At 42.0% G+C, this 20695-nt stretch overlaps 1 protein-coding gene across 1 annotated transcript in view; it reads left to right on the forward strand.

Annotated features, from left to right (window-relative positions):
- Nucleotides 1-20695, forward strand: part of ephb6 (eph receptor B6) — a 44062-nt gene that overhangs the window by 3169 nt on the left and 20198 nt on the right. Inside the window, exons 2-5 of the mRNA XM_082550771.1 lie at nt 7734-7798; nt 13854-14126; nt 18179-18348; nt 18436-18731. Coding sequence (XP_082406897.1) covers nt 7734-7798; nt 13854-14126; nt 18179-18348; nt 18436-18731 — 804 coding nt within the window. The remainder of the gene's footprint in view (nt 1-7733; nt 7799-13853; nt 14127-18178; nt 18349-18435; nt 18732-20695) is intronic.

Below are 20695 nucleotides of genomic sequence, written 5' to 3' on the forward strand. Positions count from 1 at the left end.
ATCGTCCTTTTCCTTCTGTCTTTGTCCAGTATATCCACTATCTTTCCTCTGCACATGTCCGAACCATCGCAGGCTTGCCTCTCTGACTTCATCTTCTCATCCCTCTCTACCTTCAGCCAACAGTAGCGCAGTTTCCACCGGCAGCCACTGTTTTGATTTCTTTATGCTATTCTGCTTTCTTGCCTCTCTTTACTTTGTTGGGTTCTTTTGCTTTTACCTGTTTAACTTTGGAAGTTGTTGTCACCTTTGTTTGACTTTGACTTTTGCCTCGTTCCTGTGACTGTCATTATTCTCTGCACCTATTTCTGATTTCCACTTCCCTTATTACACTGTGAAGCATTGTCATAGCATCTGTCAATCTTGCCTGGCTCCCTATGATGGCCTTTTGGATATCGGTTTGTTTTCATTTTGGACTTTTATTTTTTGGGAGTTGGACTGCCAGCTAAATAAAGGTCCATTTTTGTCATTTGGTGTCTGCCTGGGTCCTGCATTTTGGTCCTGCTTTCAAATACTGTGACAGCTACATCATTACAATGCTGCTTACAGACTGATGCATCAGTATTATGGATGTAATGATGTAAGAGGCCATTTTTCTGCAAGTAAGATCCTTTTAGATAGCCACTCTATACATACTGCTTTACTGCTGCTTTAAATTAAATAAAGGACATGAATCCTTCTTGAAACACCAGACTGCATAAATTTAAAGCCATGTTGACATTCTCACTCTAAGGTCATCTGGGCCATCGTTCCTGCTGTCTCTGGTTTTAACTGGGTATTAATTAGGCAGAGTGCCCTCCCTATCCCAGGCGTAATAAGCCACTCTTTCAGGACATGATCAACTAGAGAAAGTGTGATAAGAAAATAAATGGCATGCTTGTCACAGTGGGAGTGCTGCAGAACGGATGCCGCGAAAAGCCCTCAGCAGCTTCTTGCGCCCGTCCTTCCATCCTGCATGTGCACGGGGCTGCAGTAACCAAGAAATCACATGCTGGTGGGAAGTGGAGGACTCAACTCAACCCATCATTGACACTACAACACTTAACTGTGACCCAGCTTTATTTTTAGTTCCAGCATGCTGAGAGCTTTGTAATGACATTAGGCCACTTTTATTAAAATGAATGACACATCTGCCATTTGTGATATAAGAGGTTCAGCCAAGACTCTCCGCTTTGAGCCAGGCAATGTCGTGGCAGATAGCGTCACAGATAATACGCCTGTGTGGACAGGCAACGAGTTAGAGCCAAAAAAAATAAAAAAATACTAAAAGATGAACACGTGGCATGGGCTGCTGTAACACTGGAATGCAGTTTTTAGTTTTGAATTTCACATTAAAGCAGTTGCCTGGCAGTTTGGGTGCTGGCACCAACCGAACGGACAGAGAGCTGAGTTAGGCTGTTGAAGGCTTCACTAATGAGAAATGACACAGTGGGTTTGAATTAAACTGATCTCTTGCATTCCTTCATCTGGCAGCGGTGAGGGTTGAGGGTTGAGGGTGGAGAAGATGATGTTTGCGGCTTCTGTTTTTGGTGGTAACTGGATATCTATTAATGGAGGAGTCAAGCCTGTTTAGAAGAAACTTTTACGCTTTTGTCTTTGTACACATTACTCCACTCGAGTGAATTATTATCCTTTTAACAACCAACATGCCACTAGCAAAACATTTAGCGTTTGGGTGAGGGGTAGGGTTTAGGTTGGGTTAATGTCCCCCACTTTTTATAGTACTTTTACTTATTTGGATTAAGTGAAAACTATTTAAAATTGAAGCTGTTATGCCAAAATAATTATATGAAACTTTATTTGAAAGGTGACATTTGCCTATTTAACAAAGCTCAACTCTAACTATACCCCTAGCATTCGTCACTTTTGACCTGGTGGATGAGTAAAAACTTGTATCACGATTGTTTTTGTCTTTCCAAAACGTTGAAATTCTCAGACAAAAGTGAAATATCTCTGATCTGCTCCTGACTTTAAAATCAAGTCCTTTGATCAAAGAAGAGGAGAAAGTTACACCTGAGTTATACCTCGGTAGTGGAGTTGGCAACATGTTTAATCGTGTGCTGGTTGAGGATGACGTTTAGTCATATTTCTGCATGTCAAATACTTTTTGCAATTATGACATATCTATGGCACAGATCCATCCATTCATTTCCTTCTGCTTACCTAATTCAGGGCTGCTGGAGCCTTTCCCTGCTGTTACAGGGTGAGATGCAGGGTGGCATGGCGGTGTGGTGGTTAGCACTGTCAGCTCACAGCAACAAGGTTCTGGGTTTGAATCAAGATTGGAGGCTTGCTGCGTGGAGTTTGCACATTCTCCCCAGCTTCTTCCACAACACAAAGAGCTGCATGGGTTTACCATGGGCAACCTCAGGTGTGAATGTGAACGTAGATTAAACACAAAAAATATAAAATTATTAGATACAGACATAAAGAAAGAGTAAATACTTTTAACTTAGTAGGTTATACCTTTATCTGCTCTTGTCACAATACTGAGGTTATAAAATTGATGCCACCCTCATGTCTGCACTGCAGACATTAAATCAGAACCTGCAGATGCTTGCCTTAGTGCCACACAGACACACAGGAAACTGCTACCCTGGCCTTGAAATACAACATGCCAGACCCACAGTATATCAATCCTGAAAGATCTAGCCAAAAATAAAGGCTAGATCATAACAAATCCTTTGTTATTAGGTTTTGAGAACTGGCACGCAGATTTTACCCACCTTCCACCTTCATTGCTAAGCTAAGCTAAGTGGCAGTTTGTGTCTCCTATTTAACACCAGACATAAGAGTCAGTCTCCACATTTAAATTTAGTTCACTTACAATTTATTTAGTCATATATTCCTTACCACCTTCAGATTTGGAGGCCTTTGTCGGACCATTTCTGTGACTTTCTGAAACTGACAATACAATATTCTCACCCACTTCACACTGTGATTGGCCAGCTATGAAGAAGTGTGAAAGTAAGCTGGGTTTGAACTTCTTTCCCAAGCTTACTTTTTTTCATTTGTTACAGCTCTTTGTGGCACTTTCAGTGTGAAGAACAAAGTGAAACACTATGAATCTCTTCCAGGAATGTTGAGAGACCCATTAACGTCACCATCTTGGTTTTTGGAGCTAGAACTGACTATATTTAGAGTGCTAAGTTATCAAGTACCGCTAGCTAGCTAGCTTAGCAATGTGCATCCATAGACTGTATGGATACCTTAAAGATACCTGATTAGTGCGAGCTAAATAAATAAAACATTAGGATTTCACTCATCAAAACTGGAGCACAGACTTCTTCTTAACTGTCAGATAATTGTTCTAAAAACATGTAAAAGGCCCAAACAGCACAAACACAACAAAAGTCCAATTTAGTTAGCTGAGGTGACACATTGGCTGCATAACTGCTAGAAAATAAAAGCAAATACATTTTAAACTGGAAAATTTGAAAAAAAAAAGTCCATCCAGCTGTTGTGTTTTGCACCAGCCTGTAACATGTTTATTTGGACATTTTAACATGGCGTCTGTGAGGATTCAGTCACGTTTGGAGTCAGCCATTTGAGCTGCACTTTTTGGCACTTTGTGCTGGCTTCATTTTTTCATCTGCAGTGGTTGCTGCTTGCCACCATCCCACTAATGCCTGTTATTTCAATCTGCCTGCGAGCTTGCCTGAACAACTAAAACAGGTTTTTATTGCAACAAGATTGACAGAAAGCAAATAACTGTTTCTCTCAAGAAGTCAAACTATAATTTAAAAATCTTCATGTCTGCCAGTTTTACTTTAGCAAACATGCTGTAATCAAGACAGAGAGTCAGTTGTTTTGATGTGTCCTCCTACCTGTGCCTGTTGCTGCCTGCACGTAGGGATTGATCATCTAACCTGGTTGTTTGTGCTCTTTGGTGCAGCTGCGCTTTCATTCAGTTTTTTTGAGATAACTCCCTTTGACATGTGCATGCTTATTTCTGGAGACATGTTAATCCCCTTCCTTCCTTTCGTCCAACCTCCTCCTGCTCGCTTTCTGACTTGGCGTATCACTCTCTCACTGTGGTTGTTTGTAATGAGGGTTTGGTAAGGGCCTTGTCCTTGACTGACTGTCTGTGGGAGGGAGCATCTGGAGTGTATCAAGAAAGGGTGGAGATGGGTGGATGAGTGGACAAAAGACAAAACACAAGCTGACCGCTGCTCAAAACGCTTGCAGGCACTGTGGGAATTTTTTTGTGTGTGTGTGTGCATGAGTGTGTTTCTGTAACGTGTTGTTACCTGTGAGCTCGCTGACTATGTCTTCTCTGCTGGTGCATTCACTTTGGTGTTAAGGCATAATTTACACTCGGATCCCTCTAGTAGGCATTAATATTTACAGCAAATTTCTTTTCAGAGTGAGTCAGGAGGGGCTCCACTGCCTTGCAAAATTTGGCGTTAAAGTAGCATACATCTGCTGTCGAAGAGGCGTGACATGAACAATGGCACTACACTTAGCACTGGAGAGTGTCGGTGTATGCATGGCTGCACAGAGAGGAAAAGTGTTGGACTCAGAGAAATGGATGGAGAGAGCAGAGAGGGTCACTCAGCTGAAGTGAGCACTCCAGTGGCGGAGGGGACATTCATGAACTAATGCAGGTCACCTCTATAACAAGGCAGAAGAGCATTTACACCCACACCGTGGACAGAAAGAGAGGGGGAAAGAGCAAAAGAAACACATTCATATGCGCAAACACAATCCCGCCAGCCTCTCCTTCCATAATGATGCTTTGTCTACTATATTGTCTCCCCCTTTTCTCTCTCTGAGTATCAAACCACTTTCCACACAAACAGCAGAGCTGCCATCAGTAACGGAGAAGAGTGTTTCTCTTTATCTGACAGACCCTACTGTCACATTTTGGAGGAATAATATCCACATGCAAAGAGGAGGAGGATACAAGGGACAAGGGACAAAATGGAGGTAGAGTTATCGAGCAGAGCGAGTAAAAAAAATCAGAGTGGAACAGGAGGACGTAAGAGGCCAGCGTGCATTAACGCAGCACTCAGGCTCAGATTGCAGACTCAGCACTTCGTCAAACTGTCAGGGACAAACTTCGAGCATCTCAGCCATCGGATGGACCAATAACGGAGATGCTGTAGTGCTCTGCGCACATGGAGTGGGCTGTCTGAGAGTTAAATAAAGGGGCTTTTACTGCCAAGTGGACCTGCCAGTAAATGTCCCTCTCTTTTGTTCATGGTTGTCTCACGCACACACAAACAGACGCGCACCAGAGCCACGGTGCCCAAGCTCCAACTAATCTTTGAAAGGTGTGCATAACACACCACTTCAATGCTAATCTTAGGATGTCATGGTGAATTATTCAACATGCTAATGTCACGCAACGAGACATGCATGAAGCACTTTGAACGCTCCTCCATGTAATCTTCATGTACAGGTTTATCCCGGGAAGAAAGAGCGGAGGCGATGTAAGGACCTCTGTCCCCAAGGCCCAGCGACAAGAAACTAAATAGTAGAGGCATAAATATTAATGTCAAAAATAGTTTGCTCCGTGTTATTTATGCATGACTGTGCCCTGAAGCAGAAGGTTAATTGAATTTGGAATGACACTTTTGCAGCATTTGTGTCTGTTGCTTATCTGATATAAATCAAATGGTGCTTAATGAGGTCACATATAACATGTTAGTCAATCTGACAAACTGAAGATTATTTTTCACAGGGCCAAGAAACTAATCAATAATGAGTTTGCATGCCATCACGCACAGCTGGAATTGTACACCGTTTCCAGCTAGAGTCAAACAAAGCATGAAAGGTGTCTCACTGGTGGATACTGTCAAAATGAGTTTAGCTTTCTTCCTTTAGCTGATTTTATCCCAATTGCCTCCAAAATTCCACTAGCCAAGCTTCCCAGACGTGCGCGGCACTAAAAACTGTTTATTCTGATGCCTGTGGCTGCATATAATCCTTAGCTGTCACAGTCTATTTGTATTCTCTTCTTGATACAATTCATATCACTCCAAATCCTGGAGCACTTCCATGGAAAAATGTGTGAATTTACTAAGAGTGACATAAAGACCAGCCAGTGGGTGAAAACGGATAGACAGGCTGAGGGGTTTGGAAAGGGGGGAAAAGAGAGGAGGGAAAGGAAGGCTTGAAGCACAGATTTGCGGGGTGTCCATCTGTGACTATAATCCGAAAAAATCTGTTTACAGAGCAGTCAGAGAACAGTAGGGGTGGGGTCGATTCATGTCATGAGCCACAAATAATATAGTTTTCTTATTATTTGTTTTATTTATTGGGGCATGCGGCAGGATTGAGTGTGCTCACGGTGCCACTGGGTACTTCTGTGTTTGACTGGCAGAAGGAGAGAGACACAATGTATCTATTGGTGTTTTGGTGGACCGGGGAACCTTTTCAAATGCCCGTGTGCGAGTGCTGATTATGTAGATAATATTTTTCCTCCACCCTTTGTCTGGTTGTCAGCGAGAGAGGCAGGAAAAAAGAGAGGCCCCTTTTCTCTGGTGAATTATTGTGTGACACGCAATGGAAGCAAAAACATAAAAATTGTATAACGACAATGAGAAGAATTATTTATTTGTAAACAGAGGCGAATGCCGCCGGCCTCCCACAATGTCTCGTGTGTATACGTGTCTACAGCCCTTTAGTTGATTAGCGTTGTGCTTGATGCAATCAGGCACTGAGCGTTTTCCTCCATTACCTCCATCTGTGCAAGCATCCAAATCTGAAGTCTGATGTTTTTGGTACCTCTGCGTACACGACAAACTTTGGCCCGCGTTCAGTCGGTGGCTCTTGAACAGCACCGAGCGCAGACTGTGCCAGACTGAAGGAGCGGCAGCCACCACGGTTTTGGAATGCTAATGGAAAATTCAAGGGCTTCAGTTTTTGTGTGGGAAGCTGCCATGTGTCAGCACGCAACACTCAGCATTAAAGTCACTTTGCATGTGTGTGTCTGTGTGTGTAATTTCTTTGCTAGCTTGCTTTTTGAAGCACTTAAAGCAAATTATGGGAAAACACACTCCAGCATAAAACTCATATGCTATTCTTGTGCTTTCGCTCTTGATCAGGGTTAATGAGCAAAACCTGCAACAAAAGAGGAACACAGAACATATTAACCCCCCCGAAACATGACGAATCGTGACAGTAACTGTTATGGCCTTTTAAAGTTGGGAAATTTGACCTTTAATCACAGTGCCCCATCAGGTCAATCAGTTTAATTTTTCAAACACCAGAATAGTGTGCCAGAGTGCATCATCACTTTATAGCAGTCATTAAATTTGACAGATGCACACAGCTGGAGCTCTCCTGGATTTTATTGGATGTGGTGGGAGAAAAATCAAAGAAAATGGGACTAATGGTTCCAACAACTTGTGGTATTTTACAAAAGGAAAAAAAAGGATTAATTATACAACCGCCTTCAAAAGGGATACTCTGCAAAGTGCTTTTCTGCTTCAGTTTCACTGGAGCAAATCCGTGTTTTATATGTTTTTATGGCCTCACAGCCTCACACACTATTTGGTTTTCAGTCCTTCAGAGAATATCTCATGATTACAAATTCTGTTTAACAGTCACTTAGCTTTTATAGCACCGACTCCGTTTCTCAGTTAAATTCTTGAGCTGAAATCAAAGTTTAAACTGAAAGCTCGCGCACACGTCTGCCTGTTTTCTTTGCGTTAAAATGAAAGCATACGCAACTGTTTCCTGTCTGTTTTTTCTAACCTTATCTTTGTCTCTGCTTCTTCGTCCCACAGTGATGCTGCTGGACACAACAGAGTCTACCTCAGAGCTGGGCTGGATCACCTATCCAGATACGGGGGTAAGCAGGGAGCTGAGTGTCAATGCGTTTTCCAGCTGTTGCAGCATTAAAGCCATCTGTAGAATGTGTTATACACGTGTCGCACATGCTGATGTTTGAAGTGTCGGGTTATAATCGCATTGTTAGTCGGGCCTTGTGCTGTAATGCTAATGAGGGCTTAAAACAGGATGCTATGAAATAATACATTTAGTTTTATAACGTTTTTCATCATTCTGTCAGGCAGCTGGTGGTAAAGTTTAGACATTAAATCGATAATGGTGATAAATGGTACAGGACTGCAACTGATATTCGTTTTAATACTGATCGATTTGCTGTTTACACTCTGGATTTATTGCTCGGCACATGCGGGTTAGAAAATAATGGAAAGCCAAGGATGTTCATTGAACAACAAGAAAATCTTGATTGATTTTCAAAATTCATTAGATGCCAGTCACTAAACTCAGATAAAAGTCTTTTGGGTGAGGTTGAACAGACTGAAGATATTGGAAATGTCAGATCTGTAGACATGTCATGGTTTTGTTTTGTCTGTGTTGTGTTTTGGTTTGTTACGCTGGCTGGTTTTGTGGTTCTTCCAGTTTCTCTGGTCTGTCATCACATATTAATGTTACCTTTCATGTTTCAGTGTTAGCCACTTATCGTTCATTTCTTTCTTTTGTGCCTCGAAGGTGAGTTTTCTCCAGAGTCTTGCTCTAGTTTTACTTCCTGTTCCGTTCATGCCTTTGGGCTTTTATTCCCCAACCTCATCATGCATCCACCGTGGATTGTTTCCACCTGTGTCCTTCTATCACCTGTGCCTTGTTATTCAGTATATTAGGTTTGAGCTACTGTACATTCAGTTAATAAAACACTTTAAGACCAGAACAACAAACATATGCAGACGACTGCCTTCATGAATGATCAGTTTGTTTGGTTATCAACATCTGTTGATGAATGTAATCCACTCCCCACCATCTTTTCACTTTCACACATAAAAATCAAGCATGGATGGGGCTTTCTGGGACTTTTTGAATAGTGGAGAGATTAGAGTGACTGAGATGTGCAGCAGGCCTCCACAACAGCACTTGGAGTTTACAGAAGTCGCAGATCAAAGATTATTAAGAATTAGGTTATAAATGCTTTATGTTTAGTTATGGCTTGAGGTAAGGATTATTATCTTCCTGAATGGCTGGCATATGTCACTGGTAATGCCTCAAGTGCGCTGAACACAGTCTTAGACGGGGCAGGAACCCACCTTTCCTTTAAGATAACCTTGAAGGTCTAAATGCTCCCCCAATTCTTTTTATCTGTTGTTCTACTCCACTGTGTGTGTGTGTGTGTGTGTGTGTGTGTGTGTGTGTGTGTGTGTGTGTGTGTGTGTGTGTGTGTGTGTGTGTGTCGTCATTCATAATTAAACTTCTCAGATTGAGCCGTAGATCTCCCATCTCCCTTTTGAGTTGATTTGTATTCAAGGTTGTTGCTTTGCCTTGAGCTGTGTAAATATATGTGTGTGTGTGTATGGAGGTTTGGGGGAGGAAGGAGGAGGTCACTTGCGTGACTGTGCGAGGGTCAACTCCTGGGGGCCAATCCGATTGTTAAATTCATTCATTTCTTTGTGATTGCATCTCAGTTCTAATACGGCTCGTAGTTACACCCTTCCTACTGAAACACTACAATGATGCATCTATTAGACTCCGTTTGAAATGGACATCACCTGTTCAACCACAACAGGCTGAATGCTAAACATTTATTTGTTACTTTTGGCAAAAAAAAACAAACAAACAAAACAAAACTGAGTTGACTCTTGTGACCAGCTATTGTCAGGATGGAGTCTAATAGCTACTAACCAACATCTGGCAGGAATACATTACCACCCTCGCCTGGCCTCCAGTGTCAGAGCATAATTGTACATGATGTTTGAATAATTAGGGCCTCATGTGTGTTAGGAACTTGTGAACCATGATGGCAGCTGCTAATAGGAGAGCATCCAATTGTGTTTGAATGTGCGTGTGTGTGTGCATGAGCAAGTCAAGCATTTGCATGAGTTTTTTTTCCCTTTATAGTCCCTGGATGAGAAGTGCTTCTGAGATGGAGATATGGTTATTTGACCCGGGGCATCAAGCTGAGAGAAGTAGAAAGACAGACCAAGAAAGGGGGATAGAGCGAGAGAGGTTGTGTGTGTGTCTTTGTGTGTGTGTGTGTTTTCTTTTTTAACCCCTTCCACACACCCCATCTCTACTTTTGCTTTAGGGTCTGTGGATATTCTTTAATGTGTTTTCTCTCTTCCTGCGCTTTCTTTCTTCCTTCCTTTCTTTCTTTCTTTCTTTCTTTCTTTCCCATTTTTACAATGTACTGACAAGCATCTTCATCTCTGCCTGTTTTTCCTCCCTCTTTTAATTTTTTCTCCCTTTGCCCTTCACAGCCACAGAGCCACTGGGTCTTTGCCTCATTTTTTTTCTTTTTATCCCCCAAGTCAGTCTCCACTCTGGCCCTTATTTTTCTTCAGTGTCAAACCAGCAGAGACTTCTAGTCTCACTGCAGACTTTCCTTTTTATTTTTTTCCACCCTCCTGTTATTTTCACTCCCCGCTCTTCGTTTTTGTGTATAAATATGCGCATGTGCCTTTCTCTGCTTGCGTGTATCTGTGTCTGTGTGTCCACGGTTGTGTCCGAGGCCCTGCCCCTCCCTGTCCTCTGTCACTGCAGAGGTTGCGTGGCTCTCTGGCATTTCGGTTCAAATTAAATCACAAAGATGAGTCGTCCCTATAACGATTCATCCGCCCCCTACTCCCCAATCTGGCCCGTTTTTTTTCCTCCTCTTTTTCTTTCTTCCTTTATAAGAGAGGAAGAAAACAAGATGTGGAAAAATAGGGAAGGGGGCAGGAGACAAAGGGGGAGTGAGGTGGGGGTGTAGGGTCAGAAAACAAATGAAAGCTGTGTTTTTTTCACAAAGGTACAGAAGCGAGCTGCACGCGATGCCACACACGAACAACGGCGGCTTCTCTTTCCACCTAAAAGTCCCTGCCTGGCCACATACTCAGCATAGCTTTTACCGCACCCACCGCCGCGTGTCACAAAAAATGCTCATACACTCTTTCTGTTTGCTATTTTTCCCACATTTCTCCCTCTACCATCCGCATCCCTGCATCCCACCATGAGCTCGGTGTGATCCAACTCTTTCGTCCGTTTTCCCTCATACACTGGTCTGACAGAGTGAACCAAAGCCTGAGAGAGAGAAAACTGCCCTTTCACTCCATTAGACTGACAGCGACTCCGGCTCTTTCTATCGCCTCACTGATCTTATCATTATTTCAGCTGGACCAAATATGAATGCATTCTCTCATGGTGCGATGCTCAGTAGATTTCTGTTCACACTGGCTGTCAGAGCCACACAGAGAAAGAGACATGAGCATGCAGAGATACACTAACATGCACAAACAGTGATTCACACACTCTAAATACACCCTGATAGGGTGTCAGGACCTTTTGTCCTCTTGCCATTGTCATAGGGATAATAATGATGATGAGGCCTAATACATAATTCCTCTGTGTTACAACAGAAAAGACCCTGCTTGTCACTCAGGGCTACACAGGCTTAAAGCAGATCCTTTTCATCCTTCAACGCAACGCACTGTATAATTGGTGAAACTAAACCCTGCGACTACATTAACATTTTGTCTCATCTTACAAAGTCTCATCCAGAGCCTTGTCTCCGGGCTGCTCCATTTTCTCCATGTGCGACTCTCTTTTACTCACATCCATTTGCGCATCTACCGTGGATTCATCTTCCCGAAAAATGCAACAAAATCTGCTGATTTTATTGCACAACAGCTGCCCTAAGTCAGGCACACAAGTGTCTGCCACCTGTCACATGTGAACAATGGCGCACATGCAAATGCCAAAACTAGTGCAAGAGAAAAAAAACAAGCACATGTCACTGTATAATACGCATTAATTGTTATTATAATACAGCATTATACTACTGTAACATATTAAAATTGCAAAGTGCCAGCATCGCCCGTGAACTTCTTTCTTTCTTTCCTTTAGATATGTCAAGGCATGAAAAAAAAGTTTATCTCTTTCAGATGTGTCTCTGATAATTCGGCCTCCACCTCGGAGCAACAGCTGCAAATAGAATTTATTTTTCATCTGAGCGTCGAAGAAATTCTAGCATCAATATGTCTTTTCACAGGCGTCCTTGTTGCTCTGTATTTCGTACTTTGTACTAAGGAAATGGTCCACTGACATTATCTTCTGTTGATTAACAAATATAATCAGTGCAGACTTTTTGAAACCATACATTGATTATCCTTTTTTTTAACATGAAGGATGACGGTCATCGCTTCAGTCCAATATCTCAACAAAGTTTGGGTGAATGAAAGTACAGAAATCCATACTCCCCAAAACTTCACAGCTGAAATGACTGGTTAATGCTGCAGTCACACCAGGGAAAACAGTGGCTGAAGACCAGAAGTACAACAACTGTGACGATAAAATTATGACCTTAATACATTTGGTTGCTTTGAAGATGGGGACCAGGTCATCTTCAGAGTGACTTTGGTGTGTCAAGAAGGTGATTAAAAAAGGTCTGCTATCAGTTTGCAACAGAATGGAGTCAAGTTGGCAGTTACATGCAGTTTGTTTGTGATATGACATCGATGAACTGTGACTTGTATTGTGTACATACACAAGTCGAATCAGAACCTCACAGATCTGAAACAGAAATTTAGAAATTCCTCCACAAACAGAGACGCAGATGCTGCAAAACTGCAAAATCACACTTTGCACACTTGCTTTGATATAGGAATATAACCAGAATACAACTGGTGCAGTCTAACCCGGACTGAATGCAACATGTTGGGAATCTGTCTGCGTTTATAAATTAGGTCAGAATTACTTCCAAACCTTCGCCAATCTGAGAGTGAATGTAATCAGTCCAAGTCCTGACCATGAGTGTTTGGAGACAGGTTCATTACATGCATTAATTATTATCACATTTGATAAACCTTACTATAATGATCATATATAATGAGCATATATATATGTCTGCATCTATCCTCAATAGGTGGACCAATCTGATCTTCACATACAATCCCAGTTCTTGTATATATTATGTTTATTTCAGCAACTTTAAGCATGTTTAGTTTTCACTCATGAGGACAAGACTATAACATTTAAATTTGTTGCAAGAATCCGTAATGCAATTTTCATCAATAATAACTATGTAGATCCCTTGTTGTCAGGTCACAATCAGGTTCTGCAACATTTAAAACCATGTATACAGCACAATTTCCAAAAATACTTCAGTGTAGAGACATTAAAAATGCAAAAAAAACCAAACAAAAAAACATTAAAAAGACGGTGCAGTTGAATATGTCAGTTAATGATAGCTTTTCTGTGTAATGTCATCATGCTACCATGCTAGAATAAGTACCAAATAATAGCTAGCTAGTATGCCAATGTAAGCATTTAGGTAAAAGTGCTGCTGTGCATCAGTCTTGTTAAATGTCACTTTTAAGCACCACAAACAGGCAAAAATCACCAAAACACTAAAGTCTCAAAGGCTTCACCACAGTGAGAGCTGAACCGTCCCTGTTAACACAGTTTTGTCTTCACCACCTGAAACATGTTGCTCTAAATGAAAGGCTGGAGCTGTTTAATTAAATTACTGTTCTTTTAATCATTGATTAAGTAATTAGAGAGCCTACTCTGCAGCACTATAGAGACGACCTAGATCAGTGAGGACAGGGAACAAAAGCTTTTCCTGTGATATTACAGCAAAAACAAAAAACAAAAAAACAACTGCTCTATCAGACTTATCTCAAGTAGCCTCCATAGAGAACACCCAGTGAAGGACAAGGCTGATGTCAGCAACAGCAGCAATATGTTCAATATTTACCTTGTTAAATGTAAACCGCCTTCTAAGTCATGAGTAAGATTCATGGCTGTGGAAAAGTCATAAACATACCGGCGTTTTAACAGTTTATACAGGCCTATTCTGGAGCCCTGTGCTTATAGTTTTATTTCTGTTTTGCTGAGGTCAGTTTACACAAGCTCATAATATTGTTTCTGTCTTCCAGTGGGATGAGGTCAGCGTCCTGGATGACCGAGGGAAGCTCATACGAACCTTTGAAGTCTGCAATATCAACCAAAATCCCCGTCAGCAGGACAACTGGTTGGCTACTCCTTTCCTGTACCGCCACTCGGCTCCACGGGTGTTCGTCACGTTGCGTTTTTCTGTGCGAGACTGCGCGAGCCTGCGTTCACCGTCGCCCGCCTGCAGGGAGACACTCACTCTATACTACAAGCAGGCCGACTCCCAGAGGGAGCTGGAGAGGACTTGGGTAGCTGAGGTAAGGTGACACACTGGATGAGCTGCGATGATGCATTTGATTCTAAAGATGATGTATTATACTGTTGTTAATTTTCTGTCAAATAGTTTTACAGTGGTGGCTACTCATATTAAACATGGGCAGCTTCAATCATATGGGAGCCAAAAGCTCAGCTTCAGGCTGCTCTGAGTGTTTAGCTTCAGGAAGTTTTTACTAGAAGTTGGCAGATCGAGCCAAATGTCCCTGGATTGATACTCGCGTGAAAGCATCGGTACTTCGTTTCTTTCCCATGAGTTCAGTATGTAGCACACTGTGTGTTGTGTTAAATAAATTATTTATTTATACATGCACTATGAAAAAAGTATGAACATTTTTTTTTGTGTTGACTGTCACATTTATTTATAGCCTATAGCACATTTAAACAACAGAAATTCACCCGAGGCGCTTTAGAGATGGGCACATTTTCATCTCAGGTCTTCAAAAAAACTGAGTTTCAAAATACATGAAAACCTCAAAGGTGCATTTTCTTGTGTTAACTCTTTGAAAATCACAGTGGTCTTTAAAATATTCAGAATTTGCAAATTGATGATGTTTCATTTCATAAATCATGAGACACTCCTCTCCCCTAAATATCCTGCGTTTATAGCTTAAAAGTGTCCTTACTGGTATTTGTTTTGGCAGTGCTGGTCTTAGTTTAATTGTGAGGGATAGCCAATCAGAAGAAAGTTGGCTTAAAAGGAGAAGCGCTAAAAACTGATTGTTTCAGACAGAGGATGGACTGATAGGCTGCACTAAGATCCAGGATATGATAAATATAATTATTTTGAAATGTGAACAATGCAAAGCTACATTATCAGAGTTCAAGAATAATAATCTGGAGTTGGAAAAGGGCCCTTAAAGTGTTTGTGGTTAGCACCAGAACCTAGCAAAAGAAAAGTTCTAAAAGAAAAGCTAATCTGATGGCTAAATTCAAAGCATGTGCACCACATGGGCTAAAATGTCCTTAGCAGCACATGTTTGACTTCTAGCTAGCTGGTAGGACTGCATGTCATGTCACGGCTGTCTCCTGCTGTGTTTCCTGTCTGTCTCTACTGCACGGGGCTCAAAAATGACAAAAAGATGAAGAAAGGTTTCTCCTCTGATGGGCATGTTTTGAAATTTTGTTGCCTAAGCTTGTGCCACTCGTGCATTAGCCTAAATTCAGGTCACAGGGCTTAACATCCTCACAAGCCCAACAATTAATTTGGCAGCAAACACTCACCCAGTTCTGGCAGTATTTCTAGAAACACTCTTCTAACATCTGGATATAAACAAACTCATCTGATCTTGGAAAAAAAAAGAAACTAGCAGCAACCCAAGTGATGGACTCTAACCTAGACATTTTTAATAAAACTAAGCTTCGATTGAAAATAATCCACCTGTAAGTAATGTTAAAAAAAAAAAAGCCAAATTGTAGTGTTAAATAAATTACATATGTAGTATTAAACAGACTAAATATGGCAACTGTAACAACAGTGAGTATTTATTGAGGCTTTTGTGTTTTATGACTGGTAATTAAAGATTTCAGGTTGGGGTTTGATGGTCACATGAAAAAGAAAGTTTTCATGTGACTCTGTGTAGTCCTGTAGAAACAGTGCACCCAGAAGACGTAAGAGTTGCAGCAAGGCTGCAAGTCAAATGTATTTGATTAATTGCTCAACAACAAGTGCGAGCAGCTCAATAAAAACAGATGTTTTGGCAGTTTACTGCTCTAGAGCATTCAGGTGTGTGCTAAGATAACGTCGCAATCTTCTCAGGAGTGGATGTTCCAGCAAGTTCGAGGTCAGACCATGCAATGCTCAGAGAAATGGCAAAAACCCAAGAACTACATCTCTGAATCTACAGGCCTCAGCTAGTTAAAGTTCATGACATTTGATCAAGAAAAAGACAGAATACTGGCTTGTTTAGAAGGATTCCCAGGAGAAAAGGCTCTTGTCTAAGCTCGGCTCAGGTCTGCAAAGTTACATGTGAATAAACCGCAAGACTTCTGTCTTGTCACATCCTTTGAATAGGGCAGCTGTCAAGCATGGTGGAGGAGGGGTGATGATTTGGGCTTGTTTTATGGCCAAAAGGCCTGGGTACCTTGCGGCCATTAAGTCGAACATTAATTTCTTTGTATAGCAAATAGTTTGAGAATCAAATGTAAGACAGATGTAGCTTAGCCCAAACTGTGTTATGCAGCAGAACAGAGATCTCAAGCACAGCAGCAAATCTACAACAGAATGGCTGAAAGTGAAAAGAATCAAAGTGTCGTAATGGCCAAGTCAAAGTCCAGGTCTGAAATGCTGTGGAGGGACCTGAACAGAGCTGCCTGCAAATCTTAATAAACTGAAGTAATGTTGTAAAGAATAATGGGGCAAAATTCCTCCACAATCATGAGCGAGACGGAAAACAGTTACCTGTTAGCACGGTGGCACAGTGGTTAGCACTGTTTAGGTGTGAATGCGGGAGTGAATGTGAGCACGAATGGTTGTCTGTCTCTGTGTGTTAGCCCTGCGACAGACTGGTGACCTGTCCAGGGTGTACCCCGCCTCTCGCCCCATGACAGTTGGGATAGGCTCCAGCGCCCCCCGTGGAAGCGAATGGATGGATAGATGGATGTTTTTCACTGACTCCATCAGTGTTGTTTATTCTAACTTTATTCTTTTGCATATTTCATCCAGATGAAATATACATTGATACATTAGATAGAAACTATCAAGACTTTTACGTTACATTCAATAAACATACTGTATCTCTAAATAAGTAAACCACATATAATAGACTAACAATGACAGATTAGGACGATAAACAGCCTGTTAAGTCTTCCTAATCACAGATTTCCCACTTGAAACTCTTTCACCACTTTATCTAGTTTTTACTCTAGCACTTAGCAGTTTTATACAAATGTAATAGTGGGTTTACAAAGCTTGTTGCAAGGCAGTCACGTCACAGTTTGCGTGCACTAATCCTAACATGCTGGGCTGCAGACTGCACTGAGATATCCTGTTGTTTGTTTTGGTTTGGTTTTGCTGCTCAGCATCCTCCAAGAACTACACAAACACATCAACTGGAAATATAAAAAGTTGAGTAACTAATCTCTAATTGAGTCTCATATGGCCACAGTTGATTTGAACAAGTGTTAAATCCTGACTTTTTGTCACCGCTTGCTGCAAGGCCACCTGCAGACGGAGTCATTAAACTCGAGCTGTGTTGGTGATTGATTGTTATTCCCCTAATGCTCCATCAAAACAATGAATCCTATCATGTCCCATGGTACTGAGCAATTGTATAATCACTGATTGGTGAAGAAAAAGTGACACCATCCTCAGACTACACTGGTGCGAAGCACAATCTAGTGTCACTGTGGTCTCCATAAATGTCACTTCAGCCCCACTAATTACATCCTTAACACATACAATGAACGTTTTCTACGGAGTGCGGAAAAATCTCTGAACCCCATGTGTTGTCAGTGAAGACTGACACTTCCCATATGATTTATTTATTTATTTAAGCACTTAGCGTTGTTGGTGTTGTTTAATTTAGTGCTTTTCCTCTGCTGCTTTTCGAGCTACTGAGTCTGTGAATTGCCTGAACTACATCAGGAGACATCAGTGGGAGGGATTCTCTGTTTGTATAGATGAATGCGTTTCTCCTTGGGGAAGTCAAATGCTTTTTAAAAATGCAAATCAAAGCCTGATGAGGAATCAGAGGAGGGCTTTAGAAGAGCAGGAAGCAGTGCAGAGATGAAAGTCTTTGCAGGGACTTCAGCACGAATCCCCACTGGGACCTGCACAGATCTTAAGTCAGTGATTACACTGCATACTAAACTACTTCATAGTATGCATATGCCTGCGACTAAAAAAGCACGATCTGAGCTTATCTTTAATCTTACCATGTGTTTCCAGACCATATTTATATGTAAACCAGTGCCTCCATAATTTCCCCCTTGTTTACTTGATGTCAGCCACACTCTCTTTAAGCTATTTTGTTTCCTCCTGACCAATAATTATCCTTTTTTTCTTGGTCTCCTGTCTAATTTGTGTTTTCTCCAGCCATCGAGCGGGGAGAGGGAGACCAGGGAGGGCTGGGTAAAGATCGACACCATCGCAGCCGATAAGAGTTTTTCCAAGGTGGAGCCCAGCTCACCTCACCAGTATCAGCCCAACAGATACAGCCGTATCAACATTAAGACACGCAGCTTTGCTCCCCTCACACGCAAAGGGTAATCATTTCTGTACGACACTTTGTTTCTCACGATTTAAAAGCATCACTAAACCTTATGAATGCTCTCTGACCCCCTTCTTCTTAGATTTGTCTTGGCCGTCGTCGACAGCGGAGCTTGCGTTTCCCTCATGGGGGTGTCTATCTTCTACCGCCGCTGTCCAGCCACGAGCCTCTACCTAGCTTCGTATCCACCGACTCCCTCGGGTGCCGAGCCAACTGCTTTAGTGCCTGTGACTGGGACGTGTGTCCCTCACAGTAAGGCACAAGGAGACACGCCCCCTCGCATGCACTGCAATGCTGAAGGAGAGTGGATGGTGCCCGTCGGTGGATGCGTCTGTGATGAAGGTTATGAGCCGAACCTCAATGGATCTGCCTGTCTGGGTGAGTCCGGTGGACACTGTTCAGGTTGACGGACACTAAAGAAATCAATGCTTCTTTGATGCAAAGCTTAGACATATGCTTTTATAAATGTCACAGAGCTGTGAGAGACAGATTTTAAAAAAGGTCAAAATCGCAGATATTCTTTTATTTTTTCATATATTCTCTTAGTTGCTTGAATGGGACAAACATGATCTATTAAAGTAATCGTGTGGTGTTTTGGGTAATGCGCTTATTCAAAGCTGGCTGCCTGGCAGGACTCCAGGAGGTCACTGTGGCTGTTGAAGAAAAAATCTTGCTCGAAACATCTGATAAACCCACAAACTGCTGTTGCAATGCTTTGGTTCTAAACGTATAAAACTTAAGCTCCAGGCTTGATTTCCTGCCAGCTCTCTTTTCTTTTTCTTTCTTTTTTTGTGATATTTGTTGAGATAAGCATCTGGATCAATACTGAATGGAGCTGCTGTCACCCCGATACTCTGCTGTGCTTGATGTAGAGACCAGAAGGAGATGAGGGCAGACAGGTCAGGTCAGGATAAGATGAGACGAAGAAGGACGAGACAATCCAAGCAATGCATCTGGAGGGATTTAACCACTGCATCAGGACTTTTAAGGACAAATACAGAGAAACTGTTAAATCAGAGGTGCTATATTGACTGTTTACTCTTCCAGTGACTTTCAGTGGAGAGGCAGAGAGACAAAGGAGAGGCAGGCCGATAATACTGAGGTCAGCATTTGCAAAACTGGTCAAAAAGTGTTGCGCTTTTAAAAGTGGGTGTAAATAGTAGGGGCAAGAAGTGGGGAAAAATTTGATAGATGTCCAGACGGACACGAAGGGATGCAGGGAGAGAGCAAGAGGAGGGAGAGAGGGAGAGAGTCATAGAGAGAGAACTGTGACACATTTAGGTCATAGCGATGTAATGGCCACTCGTCTGTGAACAAGTGACAGAAACCGCAGGGGGAGAGAGAGAGTGGAGGGAAAATAGGGAGACGTGGAAGGAGAATGAAAGATAGGAGGATGCAAGTTAATGACTTTAAAGAGCTGAGCAGGCAAAAAAGTACCAAGGGCGTGACGGCAGGGCTGTGCGACTGTCTTTGTGCGAATGTGTGAGTACACACAAGCGTATCTCACCGGGACGCCGATGCTCACCCCGTCCACATACGTCTGAGGATTACAGTCAAAAAACTGTATTCTCACAGGAATTTCAACGGCTGTAATTCCTCAAGTCTAACTAATGGCAGCGCAATTAATCCTCCAGTCCTGCCAAGTCAGCTGTGAAATGTGTTCATGCTCTTTTTGCTTTACATCTGCACCCGACCTGCCACTTGCGTTTGTCTCTGTTTGATTGATAACTACTGACAAATCACTCCTCGAAGCTGCTCGGCTGCCGGAGCGAAGACTTTTCCAGTGACTGTCTCTGACTGATCAAACACGTTGCGGCTTTCTTTCTTTCCTTTCTTTTTTTAATGATTATGTTTTGTTGGTCACTTCACTGACTAATGATGTGGATTGGCATTGTTGTCCTCTCTGCCTCCCTGGGAACGTCGAGAAAAGAGGCAGATGGTTAACTGCCAATGCAGCCGTCAACGATTATTAACAGTAGCCGATCCTTGTTCTCTTTGGAAACTGGAGCATGAACTTCCTTAACTCTAACAACTTGTACATTTTGTTCTTGTTTAAATTAAACATCAAGGCTGTTTAATAGTAACGCAAAGTGAGCAAATTATCAGCTGTGCTGCACTGAATTATTGGTTTGAAGCTGTATGTTTTTTTTTATGCTGCTGGCACTTTAAATACAGGGAAAAGCACTTTAAGAAGTTGACTGACACTAATTTCCACTGCCTTCAAGTGTCCAGTCTTAACTAATATGCCCATGCATTTCATTAAATGCATTTCATTTTAATTTTCACAAAAATTTGCATTACACTTGCTATTTAAACTCCTACAATGTAAATGAATGCTGTTG

Source organism: Aulonocara stuartgranti (genome assembly GCF_965226115.1).
Source record: "Aulonocara stuartgranti genome assembly, chromosome: 11".
Taxonomy (NCBI): Eukaryota; Metazoa; Chordata; class Actinopteri; order Cichliformes; family Cichlidae; genus Aulonocara; species Aulonocara stuartgranti.